Below are 14,918 nucleotides of genomic sequence, written 5' to 3' on the forward strand. Positions count from 1 at the left end.
TCCACAGAGATATAAAACACTCATTGCCAACTACTGCAAACGCCTGATTTTACGTTTTTGCTGCCAAGGTGGGAAGAACCAGTTGTTAGGTTTAGGGGGCAAACCCTTTTTCCCCCCCACATAGGGCGATTTAAGTTTGGATAGATTTAATTAAATCAACATTTAGAAACTGCATTTTGTATTTGCCTGTGTTATCTCTGTATAATATTGAAACTTGTTTGATCATCAGAAACATAAGTGTGTCATGTGTAAAAATATTTTTCAAAAACTGCAAAAAGAAAGAGAGTGAAAAGAAAAGGGTCAAATACATTTACACAGAGCCATATATGGAGTATTTTCACAGATTCACTTTGCAGCATGACAAAAATACAGCCAGAGCCACGGAGAACAAGCAGAGGAAGAGTGAGGAGTCCTGTACCAGATGGTGTGACTCCCACAGGGCCCTGATCTCCACATTACCTAGTCAGTATGGCATTAAATTAAAAGAAACTGAGGCAGGATAAATCCACAGAAGAACTGTGTTAATTGTGTTGTCAAGTATTGAGAGAAACTATTGCGATTTTAAAGGCAAAGCGGGGTCACAATAAATATTCATTTGTTGAGGTTTTTACTAATGTATGTAAATAGAAGAGCCATTATACAATACATTTAAATTTCATTGTATATTTTACACAAGTACATATCCACAATTGATTTCCCATATTACAAATTTAACACTGTTTTTTATACAAGTGCCATTTCCAGCAAAAGCAATACTTAAAACTCCAAAAGTAATCAAATTAAAAATGAGCAAAAGTCTCCTCAAATTACACCCAATTTACTTAGTACTCAGCAGAAATTAACCCTAGTAATTCACCACTCAAAACTCTGGAGACGGCAAGAATATGTGATTAAATATTGTAGTTTTTTTCCCTGACTTGCTTGAAAATTTGTTTTGAAAGCTTAACACCTTAGAGTTATATTATTAATCATAGTAATTTTTGAACCCCCTACAGTTATGTCAGCCTTTTGATACTGTATTCAGATTTTAAAGCTGCATACAAAAGAATTCAAAGCTTTTTTTCACCTTGCAGTCTCAAATCACTTGTCTGTTTTCAACAGTGAAGAACATGCAGTTTGAGTCAGCAGGATGGAAGTTTCAGTAATTTCATGTGTTTCTGACAGTATATTACTAATACACACATCAATCTCTCAAGAAATGTGTCTATAATAGTCATGTATAAAGTGTACAAATAATTTTACATTGATTTATCCACTTCTGGTACTTCAGTAATAGATTGTAATAGATCTCTTTAATTAGGAGTTAATTCATGATCTATAGGAAAAACAATAATCTTATTGAAATGATTGGTCAGTTTTCAAACCAATTCTCATGTTGTCAAAAATGTGGTTTCCATATTTTTAGTTGTGCTGTTGTATTAATGTACATTTGAAATTAAAAAGTCAATGCCTTAAATTAAAAAAAAAAAAATTAAATAATCAGTATGAAACAAGTCAAGACTGCCATTGTTAGAAAAAGGACAACATATCTTTAAATAACTTACTTCCACATGAACACTTTTTTCTCAAAGACTTCCCATCACTTTAGCCATTTGCTTCCAATCTCCCACCCGGTCCATTTAAACTGTGTCGTGTTAGAAGGTAACTCTTGCAGAATTAATGAACACCGGCGGAGGATATTAGCTCCTGCTGGTTTGAGGAACTATGAATGCACTTGGATTCATTTCATTTGGCTGATTATGCAGTATTACAGCTACTTATTAATTATCTAAATATAGTTATAGATTCAGTATGCATATGTGGCAAAGTGTTCACAAATTCATAAGCACTCTTTAAAAGCTCTATGCTGAATTTCTCACCAAATTAGCTGTGCAGTGCAGAAAATGACATGAGAGATCTTAGAAAAGGCTCACCCCCACCAGGATTCAAAATAAAAGCCTTACATGGTGTTTTACTCAAGGGTATAGGCAGGAACTGAGGTGGTGAAATTGTAGACTGATTAACTGTGGCTGTAAACTTAAACACAAACAAAATGTGTTTAACCTCTTTAACCATTAGGACTGCGCAACATTGATCGTCCCGACAACGATATATAATGACAAAAAACCCCCACATTTTCTGTAAATTCGGTGAATCTTGGGCAACTTGACTTGCGTGAAGTGTTTTCAGCTGGGCATCTTGTACCTGGAGTTTAGTGTTACATACATTGAAACAGCAAAAATTTTCTTTGTGAGTATTTATTTCACGGCTACGGGGGTTAGCACCTGATGGCTCTTTTTAGCTTCTCATCCGTAAACACTCTGCATACTATTTCACGTGATTAAGTTTATTTTGAAAAATCTCAACAGAATCTATTGTGAAAGGTTTATGTGGAAAATAAAGATGCGGACGGCGGAGCCACGCAATGGATTTACTGTCATTGTTGCTAACGACAACGCATAAAAACAGTCGCTTGTCCGTCCGTAGTGTGGTTATATTAAATATAAGAAAAAGAGAGAACTTCAAGAAATTCTACAGTGACCATCAAAACGATGAAAAAATATTGCCGTAAACAGTTTATTTTGCAACACCACGAAACAAACGGTAGCGTAATATGAAATGATAGATGTTTTTATATCGTCATCCGATATATATCGTTATATCGAACAGCCCTATTAACCATGCTGACTAACTTTAAATTTATCTGGCCTTTCATTTAAAATATTTTTTTCAAGGCTTAAATAACTAAAAAAAAAAGTCATTTAAGTCACATAAATTTTAAAATTGTGTACTGCAATAAAATATCATAATAATATGTATTTTTTAAATGTACAAAGAAGCCAAGTAGTACTAAGTCTTCTGCAGTTTGTAAATATAATCAGCACATATCATGTTTAGGATCAAGAGCTGGTGAGACGAAAGTTATCACACTTCAGTCATCAGTTACACATTAACAATCACAGTGCTGTACTTTCCACTCTAAATGGAATTAAACCAGAAAAAAAAAAGTTTAACTGCTTGCATATTCTTTGAGAGTTTTCTAATCTTGCTTTTCTCCACAGCGTGATAAGTGAAATAAGAATAACTTTTTTCCTTTTTTGTCGTAACTACTCACCAGTAATGTTTACTTTTTCAATCAATGCTCTCATCAGCTCAAATAACATTTGGCTCTTCAGCTGTAAATTGATGAGAGATAAGCACTCTTGTTTCCTGGCAGTAGCTGTAGGCAAATCCACTCACTGGCCACTTCATTAGAACCTCACCAGCACTGTGCTGGATGCCTGTTTGTCTTCAGAAATGCATTAATCCTTTGGGGCACATATTCAACAAGGTGCTGGAAACTTTCCTCAAAGATTTTGGTCCATATTGACATCATAGCATCACACGGTTGCTGCAGATTTATTGGCTCCACATCCACGATGCAAATCTGTTCTGCCACATCCCAAAGTTGCTCTTTTCTGATCTGTTGATGGTGGGCCAAAAAAAACTTTTGAGTTTATTCAAGTTTTGTGAAATTGCACAAGTTTTCCTGCTGAGAGCAGCCATTGGAAGATGGGTATGATGTGGAGAATAAGGCATGCATATCGTCAGTCAGCAACAAAACTGTAGCATTTAACTGATACTCAGCTGGTATGAAGGAAGTGTGGCAAGAAAATGTTCCCCACATCGTTCCACCACCACAAACCTAAACCACTGATTCAAGGAAGGATGGATCCATGCTTGTGTCTTAAATTCTGACTCTAAGATTCAAATTTCACATGATACATTAGAACAGACAACATTTTTTCTGTCTTACATTGTAAATTTTTAGTAAATCTATGTAAATTTTAGCCTCAGGCTTTGTGTTCTCAATAGTAATGCGTGCCACCCAGTGTCGTCTGAATTAAATCTGCTTTGAGGGTGGATGTGTTGTATGTTCTGCATATTTTGGTTTTAACAATGAGCTACAGTTGCCTTCCTGTCATCTTGGAGCAGACTGGCCATTCTTCTCCGACCTCTGGTGTCAATAAGGCATTTTGGCCTGCAGCTCACAGGACATTATCTCTTTTTTTGCACCATTCTCTGCGAACTGTAGAGATGGTTGTGTGGAAAAAATCCTAGTGGATTAGCACTTTCTGAAATGCTCAGAGCAGCGCTACTGGCACTAACACCAACAACCATGCCATGTTCAAAATCCCCATTCTTCCTCATTTTGATTCTCAATTTGACCTTCTGCAGGTCGTCTTGAGCATATCTACATACCAAAATGTTGATGCCATATGATTAGTTGATCAATGAGCAGTTGAACAGGCGTACCTAACAAAGCCGCCATTAAGTTTAGATTTCTCTGAAGTAAATACTAGTGTCAGTCTTCAGTTTCTGACATTAAATCTAGGAAAAGAAGTATTATCCCCCACTTGCTCTCCTGTTTACTTCCTGTCATTGTATTAATGAAGTGCTCAATTTAGGTATGTCATACACTGTATTTGCTTTACCTCATAAACTAATAACAGTGACAGACTCACCTAATTGTCTCCTTCAGTAGCGTTCTAATTCGGATAAGGACACCAAAGAGGAGGGTTGGGCAGACAAGGTTGTGTTGCCAGGATGTTCAGTGATGCTGACAGGAAAATGCTGTAAATTGTCATGAGGCCTTGTGTCGCTCCCCCACGCTCAGATGTTTGTGTAGTTGTTTTGTAGTATCTTTGTGAGTGGAAGATACTAGAAACATTTTAAACATTTGTTGTGCACTTTCGTCACCCCCAATAAAACGTGCTACTAGCCATGTGTTCTTCAAAGGGACTGAATCTCCTGAAATGGATTACCTTCATTCACAATAAACTGTAACTGACAGATACAGGTAGAAATGACCCATTCATTTTTAACTAAGTGCAGACAATGTTGGCATTTATTGCTACAAATACTTCTTCAGGTTCCTATGATTAGGTAGCAATCTTGCCCTTTAGGGCAGAGAGTGTATATGGCTTAAGTAGGGGCTAGTCTACAACTAGTTTTGCCTGTTTGGGTTCCTATAAGGAAAGTCTGTAGGTAACAAATTGTGAAATTTGGAGCATGCCTGTGCCCCCCATTGTAGGGCTAGAATGTGCAGTACATTTAACCATCTGTGTGCAGACCGAGTGGCCCCACATGGGCCCCAAGCTGCCATGTTTACTTGATATGGATGCTCAACAAAGTATTTCAGGGTTATTCTAAAATGTATATATAAAAGGAAGTCCATAATATACACTTTAACTTCCAAGCCAACACTTCAGAAGTTGAACCTGATCACATAATATATTTCACATATCACATATATATTCACACATACACTTAGACGTGAGTGTGTGAATTATATTTGCAAGGTCATATGTTCATGAATTGTCCAATGAAGGAGAAGGAGTAGATATATGAGGTACTTTAAGATGGTAATATCACAAATTATTGTACCTATCGGTGTATTTTGTTTGTGTTTCTAAAAAAAATGTGTGGAGGTGATCTGTAACAGTGAACACCAAATAACCAATACTGCATTACCTGCCAAATGAAATGAAAACAACAGCAACAAATGCACTACAGCAGCTATATTTGCCTCTGGTGAGTGCTGAACCAGTTCCATCAAATTAAGTCCTCAGTGGGCATCTTGCCAGGTAATACATCTATCTCCATGAAGCAGGTAGGGAGAGCTGCCGGTGACATGGTGTGTATCCGCTTGTGTACAGAAACCCACGAGACACGTGGAGGACACAGGTCAGTGAGCGAGAACACTGCTGTAAAATAGAGATGACAGTAATTTAGTGTACTCAAAAAAATAAATAAAATAAAATCAATGAATTAGATCACATTAGTAGCTGGCACAAAATGTCCTTTAGTCTTTGTCACTGTTATCCTGAATGTTACACTTTTTTTACTGGTATTCTTTATCTAAATAAAAAAGTCTCGTCACTTGATTAAAAATAAGGCTAGAGCTGTTTAGTTTAGTTCAATGCCCTAAGCTATACAGGCTGTGCCCAGCAATGCTGTCCAAAGTCTGCCGGGATAGCCCCGTCCCACACCTTAGTAAGTTACTTTATCATTATAATATTGTAGTGGAAAGTATTTTTCTGTCCCAGAATGCAGAATTAATCTTTTAATTGTACTTTTATTCAACTTAGAAACAAATAAACAAACAGCAATAAAAGCAGTAATTAACCTCCTTAAACAGTTTCCTTTGCAGCGTTACTTCTGGCTAACTCTGTCATTTACCTCAACCCCAAAATTAAACAGATACAGAACAAGAAAATAAATAAACAGACAGATACTGCTCTGCCCTCATAGTGATTTATTTAGCATCTTTCCTGAGCTGTCAGTCACACAATCTGGTTTTTCACAACTCTCATCCTTCACAACAACACTTGGCAGCTTGATGTCCAGCCTGGGCCAAACTGTGTTTTAGAGATTGTAATCCACATGGTAAATGCAGCTTCCATGAAGCTGTAAGAAGAAAACAGAGAGAGAGTGAGAAGAGAAGGATTGAATGTCAGGGGAATGACACCTTTTTCACTGATTGCCATCCTTAAAAGTTGATGTTTGTGTGTATACATATAGTATACTGCACTGACTGTTTTGGTTTGTAAATGCTTTTACCGTATGTCTTTAAGTATTACTGAAAGACTCTGGTTAAGATTGGATTATACTGATCTCTATGACATCATCTGTGAAAGTTGGAGAACGATTTTAGCGCGTTTCTGCTTTGTCAGCCTCGAGGTGACAAAGCAATCTACATCCTGAATGTAGTAGACTGCAAGAGTACAATAATCTTGGAGCACAGTTTTATATAATAATTGGGTGCTGTGTAAATCGTCCAATATTAGCAAATGTAAAGATCATTAAAAGTAACTTTGCAGTGTTTGGGTCTCTTATATCTTATCGCAACTTATTCATAATATATAGACTGAAAGTAAATAACGAAAATAATGGAGCAACAGGGCAAACAATGGATTAAAAAGTTACTATGTAATTTTGAAACAATGTGGCTGTGATACAGTAAATTAAGTTCTTTCTGCAGTTTGCTATTTCTACAGTTTGCCAAATTCAAGCAAAGGGACTGGTATTTTTTTTTTTTTTAACAAAGCAGATCAGACTAGATTCATGCTGGCTCACTGGAGCTTATCTTCAGATGACCTCGGACTGAAAGCCTGTCTTATAGAACATTTCAAGGCAAAAGCAGATGTTTTCTTTGTTGCATATAATAACTGGCTGACACTGTTTTTGCATACGTCAACCATTGTGCATGCACACAGAAATGCCCATACTCTATGTCTAAATATACATTTTTGCAAAGACACTGAAAAAAATAAACTATTTTCAGATGCACAGCTGAAAATATGGCAGTGCTGTAACACAGAGTGCGACAGAAGTGCAGCGGTAATTATCATTTATCTAACTGAGTAATCTGCATATTAAGTACTGTTAGGGTTTCTTGCAAACTCATCCGTGGGTAAATGGGAAGGAGTGTACAATTGCATCATTAAGCAGAGGAAGGAAATTTCATTGCCATTAAAGACTGATATCAAAGGTGTGAAGGAAGTAGAGACCATCTTGTAATGGGATTATACCAGCTGCGATGCAAGTGAGTTTTTAGACCACCATTAAAAAAAATATACAGTCATGTGAATAAGAATGTTTCCACAAGACCCTACGCAGTCCTGTGAAAAATTAAGAATACTCTTAATGCTTCCATAGGAATTAAGAAGAGAAGTAGCAGCCAGACTGACAATCAAATGATTAATTAATTAATTAGCAAAGGGGAGTGAGCCAAAATTCTTCCACAATGATTGATTAAAAGACTACTTCACGTTATGGTATGGTATAACCTCTTGACTGCATAGATTCCTGCGAAAATGTTGTTTTTCTCATCACTGTATGTTGATTTACTAGACAAATCTAGTTTATAGGAAAAGTATCAAGAGGACAGAGGATGAATTAAGGTTCGTACTAGTGCCTGGGGGTATTAGCTACTCTATATTAAGGAGTCAAATCGCCCACCCATCATTTTTGATATCAGCTACACACCTGTAAAGTTTCATGACTGTGTCTTACACAGTTGTGACAGTTTCGTTGGACAAAATCTGTCCATAGTTAATCAGGATTTACTTTCAGTCAGTGTGGCAAAATTTGTTTTCTCAAACTCTGTTCCACCAAAAATGAGGTGTACACAATTTGTCATAAAATAACTATAGTTCACAAGGGGTTTGTGTCAGTGTGCTTTATCAATAGAAATCTGTACTTATCTTATGCAGTAAAACAATAACACTAAGCAGCAGTGGCACAGTCTGACTAAGGGATGGCCAGTGCCCACACCTTGGAGGATGCTGCAGTTGAAGAATACTCATCGCACAAGCCTGCCTCTGCACTGTTCTTAGTGAATTTCACCTACATATTATATCTTTATGGGGATTTCACCTAGATTACATTACAGTATGGCACTAGTAAGAGCTAACTATGGACAAGGTAAAGACACATTTGAAAATATTTTGTGCTAAGTCAGTAAGACTGAGGTATTGTGAACTGAAATCTCTTATCTCATTTACTCATTATATAGTCTTGCCACCCCACTCACCCACCCACAGAGCCCCGGACATACCGCCTGGGAATCGAACAGTCTCAATAGAGACCTGACAGTTAGAGTTTGGCTGCCTCTGCTGATTACCACATTAAGTGAAAGTACTGTACTTCTTGTGTTTCTATAGCAACAGTTTCCACTCTCGTCTTTGGGATACTGAGCAATTGGTGGAGGAGAGCTGCAATGGCAGCCAAATCTATGCTTTTTAATTTAATCACAGTGGCTGTTGCTAAATTAATGGCAGACCATTACACATTGGGTGTAATGGTCATACCTGCAAATAGGCCTCCATTTGGACTGAAGTTGCTGATCGTGGTTACAACTCTCTGATCATGCTGCTGGTGCTTTTTTATGTTTTATAAAACTTTTTAATCACATTAATTTTAAAAAGCCTTGATAACAACATATACACTAACAAATCATAACATGAAACATAAATTAATCATATTAACAACCAATGAACTGAACCATATTACTGTAGTAATCATTGGTGGTACTGTTGTTGCATGTTTGTACATGATTATGAGTGCTTGATAAGAAGGCAACTTAATTTTTTTAGGTTTGTGAAGGTTCGCTTATTATCCATGAGGCTTGTTCAGTTTTAAAACAAATAGCCTAGAGTCGCAGGTATTTAAACCCTAGTCGGGGGTGTTCCCCTAGAGGGGGTCCTGAGAGTTTCTGACCTAGTATTAATCGCGTGAATTGCCACATGAGCTAAGGTGTGAAAAAAAATTTGGGTCATTCCCATCATCATTATTGTTCCAGTCCACCATCATGTGAGCTATTAAGATAGGAAAGATGTAAATGGGGGGTTGAAATGCTTAGGAATTGATTGTTAGGTACTGAGAACTACTGTATCCTGGATGACTGAGAACCTACAGATATTTTGTACATGATTATATTAAAGTGTAATTCACTGTACTTTTAAAAAGTGCAAAAAAGTGCAGTGTCTTGAAATGCATCTCTACTGTTTTGGGGTCTTTTTCTCTCTCTCTCTCTCTCTCAATATTCACCTTTTTCACATTTCCATCTCCCTCTCTTTGTGTCCCAGGTGTTGATGAGTTGATGACTGACAGAAGTGATGTGATAGCAGGTCTGCCAGGTTAGACAGATCAGAGCAGACTGTCTGCTGCACAGTGAACCACCTGGATGCAACACGTTACAGCATAGACAGGTAGGACTGGAGTAATATATATGTAATGAAAGATTTGGCCAGACTTTTGTGGGCAAGGCAGCTGTTTCTCCAAGCTTTCTCAGCCAAGTAATGTTTCAAGACCCTACCCTAGCAGACTTTAAAAGCATATTTTTAATTAAAAGAAAACTGACTTAATTCATTTTGACATCTTTAATTTATGAAGTCCAAAAAGCGAGAAAATTGACTGATAGTTCAAAAGAAAAATAATAGTGCAAGTCTTTAAACTCCGTCAGAGATTGTAGCCCTATCGCTTAATAACAATTAATACATGCAGGCAAAAAATAAATTTAGACTTGCGCAGCCTTTCTTGAAAAGGAATTTAGTAAAATACAATTTCCCCTAAGCCCCTTTGATGTCTCACTCTCTTCATTTTCTCTTTGCTTGCAGAATGGATTTCCCCAATTACACTGAAGGGGTGTTTGCCACAAGCAACGTTAGCAGGAATGACTCACTGGAGACCACTGAACTTCCCCCTAGTGAAATCCTGCTTACTATAACTCTGTCTGTGCTGGCCATCCTCACCACATTTTTCAACTGCCTGGTGATAACAGCTATTGCAGTCACTCGCAAGTTGCACCACCCAGCCAACTACCTCATCTGCTCATTAGCAGTGACCGACTTACTGGTGGCTGTGCTGGTCATGCCCTTCAGTATCATCTACATCCAAAAGAAGAGCTGGGTCATGGGTCAGGTGGTGTGTACCTTCTGGTTAAGTGTGGATGTCACCTGCTGCACATGCTCCATTCTGCATCTTGCTGCAATCGCCATTGACCGTTACCGGGCTATCACAGACGCAGTGGAGTACTCTCGCAAACGTACAGGAGCCAGAGCTGGTGCAATGGTGGCAGTGGTGTGGCTCCTGTCCATCCTCATCTCACTCCCTCCTCTACTGTGGCAACACTACAGTGGCAATAATGACCATGAAAATGAGTGCATCATCATCCATCCTCACATGGCCTTCACCCTTTATTCAACACTCGGAGCATTTTATATTCCACTGCTGCTCATCCTCATCCTCTACTATAAAATCTACCTGGCCGCTCAGACCCTATATATGCGGAGGGAGGCTAGCCGGGCTAGCCGTCACTCATGCATGACCAATGGCAGCATGATCCCCTCTACCTATCCTGCTGGAGATGGTGATGCCGATGGCGGGCCTCGAAGTCCTGAGCCTGTAAGCCCACCGGAAAAGTCTTTCTCTGAACCCTCAACAGAGGAAACTCCACGTGAACGGGTCCGTGTGTCTGTAAAGGCCTTTAAGTGCAAGTCACGACGGCACGAGTCACGCAGTGAATCACGTCGTAGTCAGTTATACCAAGGACCTCGAATCTCGGGCTCACGAGAGCGCAAAGCGGCATCCACGCTGGGGTTGATAATAGGGGCCTTTGTCGTCTGTTGGTTGCCGTTTTTTGTCAAGGAATTGATTGTCAACACCTGCGGTTCTTGCAGTACTTCAGGGGAAATGGCTGACTTCCTGACATGGTTGGGCTACCTTAATTCTCTGATCAACCCTCTGATCTACACCATCTTCAATGAAGACTTCAAAAAAGCCTTCCAAAAACTTGTGAGGTGCAGTCATTACCTCTGATGATTATTTATGCATGATCAAACCTGTACACCATCTATATATGAGAGGAAACAAAATTAATGGCTTCAGGTCAAAAATACTGACTGAATAACTGAGTTATTATGTCTGAAAAAGAATAATTTAAAAGAGCAAAAGGATTGATACTGGAAAAGAAACTTCATCAGCCACTTCAGCAGCCTAAATGGCACCGACTCAGCAATGAGATGGTGCGAGTTCCCAATTGAAAATCAAGTCCTGCTATTTATAGAAGAGCCTGAGACCTCATTGATGTTAATTGGAGTATGTAAAGGGACACTGAGAAAATGTGCCATCACTGACCTTTTTTGAGGCCTGAGTTCTGAGCATTAGTGATCAGCCCCATTTATAGGTCTTGAAATAGCTGACCATTATGTCTGTTTCATCTAATGACCTCCCTTCTGCCGAGTCCACGCTGCTGGCTTAAATATTGGACATGTGTAAAATACCACAGTATACCAAGTTGTTGCTTTTTGTCGCTGTGATGTTATGAAAGGTGACTTGTTTTCTGACTGTTGCAATGATTGTTAGCAGAACTAGTATATATTTAGCCCTGCAAAACATTCCAAAAATATTAAACCTCCATTGATTGATGGTTTGACCTTCTTGTAAGTTAATGGTACAGGTACTGGCTTCATTTACTTGACAGTCTAAAAAGACATGGGAAGATATGGTCTAACTTTCATAAGATGTCAATGCCTGAACTTAACAAATAATATTTTAAATGTTTACAATTAACAGCGTAAAATGTAATTAATATAAAGAAAAAAATTTTAACATCTAGGGCTAAGTCATACCATAAATAACAACAAAATACTGGGGTACCAACATAAACTTGACCCTAAGACTTTTGAAAAGGTCTACTGTTACAAGTTATACAAAGCACTGCCACTTTTATTGATTTTTTTTCAACATCATTTGATTATTTCCTGTGGTATTTATATATTATTTATCTAGTTGAACCAACACCCCATCTAGCTTCACTCCCACACCATAGCTAGCATTAGATTAATTGAAGGTGAGAGTCACTGGTGGAGAAATCCTCATTACACTACTCCCACTCAAGTACTTGGAATAGAACTACTATTTCTTTATTGGTTTCAAGAGGGCACATGATATGTTGATGGATGTGGATGAGTCAAGTGTGAGGGTGTACTGTATACCAATGAGATAATATAAGGCATTCCATAAACGTATATAGATCTCTGACAGTATGACCAGTCTGCTGTTTCTTCCTTTGTTTTTCACTGCCTAAATAATCAATAATAAATGGTCCACAGCTGAAATATTTGTTCCTGTTCTTCTCCGAGTTAAGTAATTGTTTAAGGAGAGAGTATCACCATATTCCCTGTATGTATGGAGAAAATGGTAGCAGGAATACCAATGATAAGCTGTATGTGTAAATTAATGTTATTATGCTATATTACATCAGTCTGCTTACTGTTTAATGTGAATAGAGTGGATATTTTCCATATTTTGATTTGATGGTGCCCCCTTGTGGCAAGAAGAAAGACACTCTGATTGGTTAGTACTGTCTTTCAATGCTACAGCAACAAGATTCATGAATCTGAAAATACTGCTCACTTACTCTCATCGGTCAAACAAATAAAAGTAATTAGAAATAAGCATTGCTGTGCAAGTTCTCTCTGTGTCAAATGTTTGTGGATAATGTTTTTACTTACATCATAAACACTGTTCATGTCATGATGAAGACCATGTTTAAATGTTGCCTAAGCATAGGAAAGAACATGTTTAAATGGCATCTTTTCGCACTTGTTTCTTCAAAATTACATGCATTTATGTTCCGGTGTGTGTGTGTGTGTGTGTGTGTGTGTGTGTGTGTGTGTGTGTGTGTGTGTGTGTGTGTGTGTGTGTGTGTGTGTCAGTCAGTGAGGAGTTGCACTGTCTCACTGGGAGAGCTGATAAAGCTAGAATTCCTGCCAGATGGACTACGTTACACTGCAAGTGGGTGTCCCAGTAGAACATCAGGGCATTCCAATTGTCAGTCCCGCCAGTTGTATTCACTTACAAGCACTATAGCATTTTCCTCAAACAGAACCTGTCGCAGGTTTGCCCAATTTATTTCAACAGGTTCCACATTAAACTTGTAGACTTGTAGGCTGCAATAACGTACCCCATGTCCATACAGACAAAGGCATTTGAAGTGCTTTTCACAAAAAGACAAAGGCCACATCTGTTGGTTATGAACAGAGCTTCTTCTAACTATAGCTGCAGCATAACAGCTGCTTCATTAAATAGGGAATACCAGTGCAGGAATAAGGCAGAGACAAGGTATAATATACTCTACTTTCATATCCTATACCTAAGCAAAAAAAGAACTATTATCAGGGGCTTTGGATTAGTGAATTTGCCCACTAATAAGGATATCAACATACTGCGCCTGACCCTCTATGGGCTTTTCTGATGTTAATGTTATTAGCAGTATTTTATTGAACAGCAATACAAGAAACATTGCCCGCCTGTCTGTGTGTGTGAGAGCAACATTGATAGGGCTTTATGGAACACTAAGTTGTTAAAAGGTGTTAAGTAGGGACCATTTATCTTATACTACATAAAATATCTTTTTTGAGAGTTCTTTTAATTTCAAAAGTACAAGTAAATTTGGCATGTTGTAGTACAAAAAGCACGAGTATACACCATAAAGGCTGAATTAAGTTTAGTTACTTTACTTCTAGTATTTTGGTACTGTGCATATTTTATGCCAGATGCCCTTTCTCATGCAATCTCCATCTGGATAATTCATCTGGGCTTGGGACAGGAGCAAGGAGTACACTGACTTGTGCTTCCCAAGCAGCTGCACCATGTGAGGTATAGTTTGAAGACTGTTACACTGACAAAAAGACAGGAGGACAAGCTGGAGGTGGCACAGCTAAATATGTTAAGATTTTCAATTGGGTTGATTGTGATGGACAGAATTTGAAATGAGTATATCAGAGGGGCAGCTCAGGTGAAGTGGTTTGGAGGAAAAGTTTGAGAGGCAAGGCTGCAATGATTTGGACATGTGCAGAAGAGGGATACTGGATATACTGGACGGAGAAAGGTGGTATGGAAAAGGGTGAAGTGAAGGCAGATGATGCCCTGTGGCGACCCCTAAAGGGAACAGCCGCAAAAAGAAGAAGTAATATTTACCTATATGTGAATAACACCTGTGCAGTAGGACTAAGTCCCATTCTGCATTCTTCCTATTGAAATAACAGGTATTATTTTAATTAATGACATTTCTCACTTCTCTTTTAATTATGAATTTCTAACCGAATTCCTCTTTGTGATTAAAGATTCACTTAATAAGCTGTAAAAATGTATTGTCTGATGATGCAGCATGCTAAGGATTAGATTAGGAATTCTAAAAAAAAAAAGAAAGATTATTGTCATAAATGTGGGTAATTGTTATTATTTAAGCCACGTTTTACAATTTTTTTTTTTGGATGAGTCTGACATGTAATATATATTATATAAGAAATACTGATTTATGCAAAGTCCCCTATTACAAGTGAATAGCTATTTAATACTATTTTAAGTCATAGTGGGTACCATCTTTC

General features: G+C 38.0%; 1 protein-coding gene across 1 annotated transcript; it reads left to right on the forward strand.

Moving 5' to 3' along the window:
• The first annotated feature begins 10,143 nt into the window (after positions 1-10,143).
• htr1fa (5-hydroxytryptamine (serotonin) receptor 1Fa) lies at positions 10,144-11,343 on the forward strand. Its single transcript, XM_085384470.1, has one exon. The coding sequence runs from the start codon at positions 10,144-10,146 to the stop codon at positions 11,341-11,343; it is 1,200 nt and encodes a 399-aa protein (XP_085240596.1).
• Positions 11,344-14,918: the final 3,575 nt, after the last annotated feature.

This window comes from Rhamphochromis longiceps, linkage group LG16 (genome assembly GCF_057381845.1).
Source record: "Rhamphochromis longiceps isolate RC_006_pf linkage group LG16, R_longiceps_female_GT1.1, whole genome shotgun sequence".
Lineage (NCBI taxonomy): Eukaryota > Metazoa > Chordata > Actinopteri > Cichliformes > Cichlidae > Rhamphochromis > Rhamphochromis longiceps.

Bases quoted from the DNA above. Each gene is read 5' to 3' on its own strand.
- htr1fa (XM_085384470.1), top strand. From the start codon at position 10,144: ATGGATTTCCCCAATTACACTGAAGGGGTGTTTGCCACAAGCAACGTT.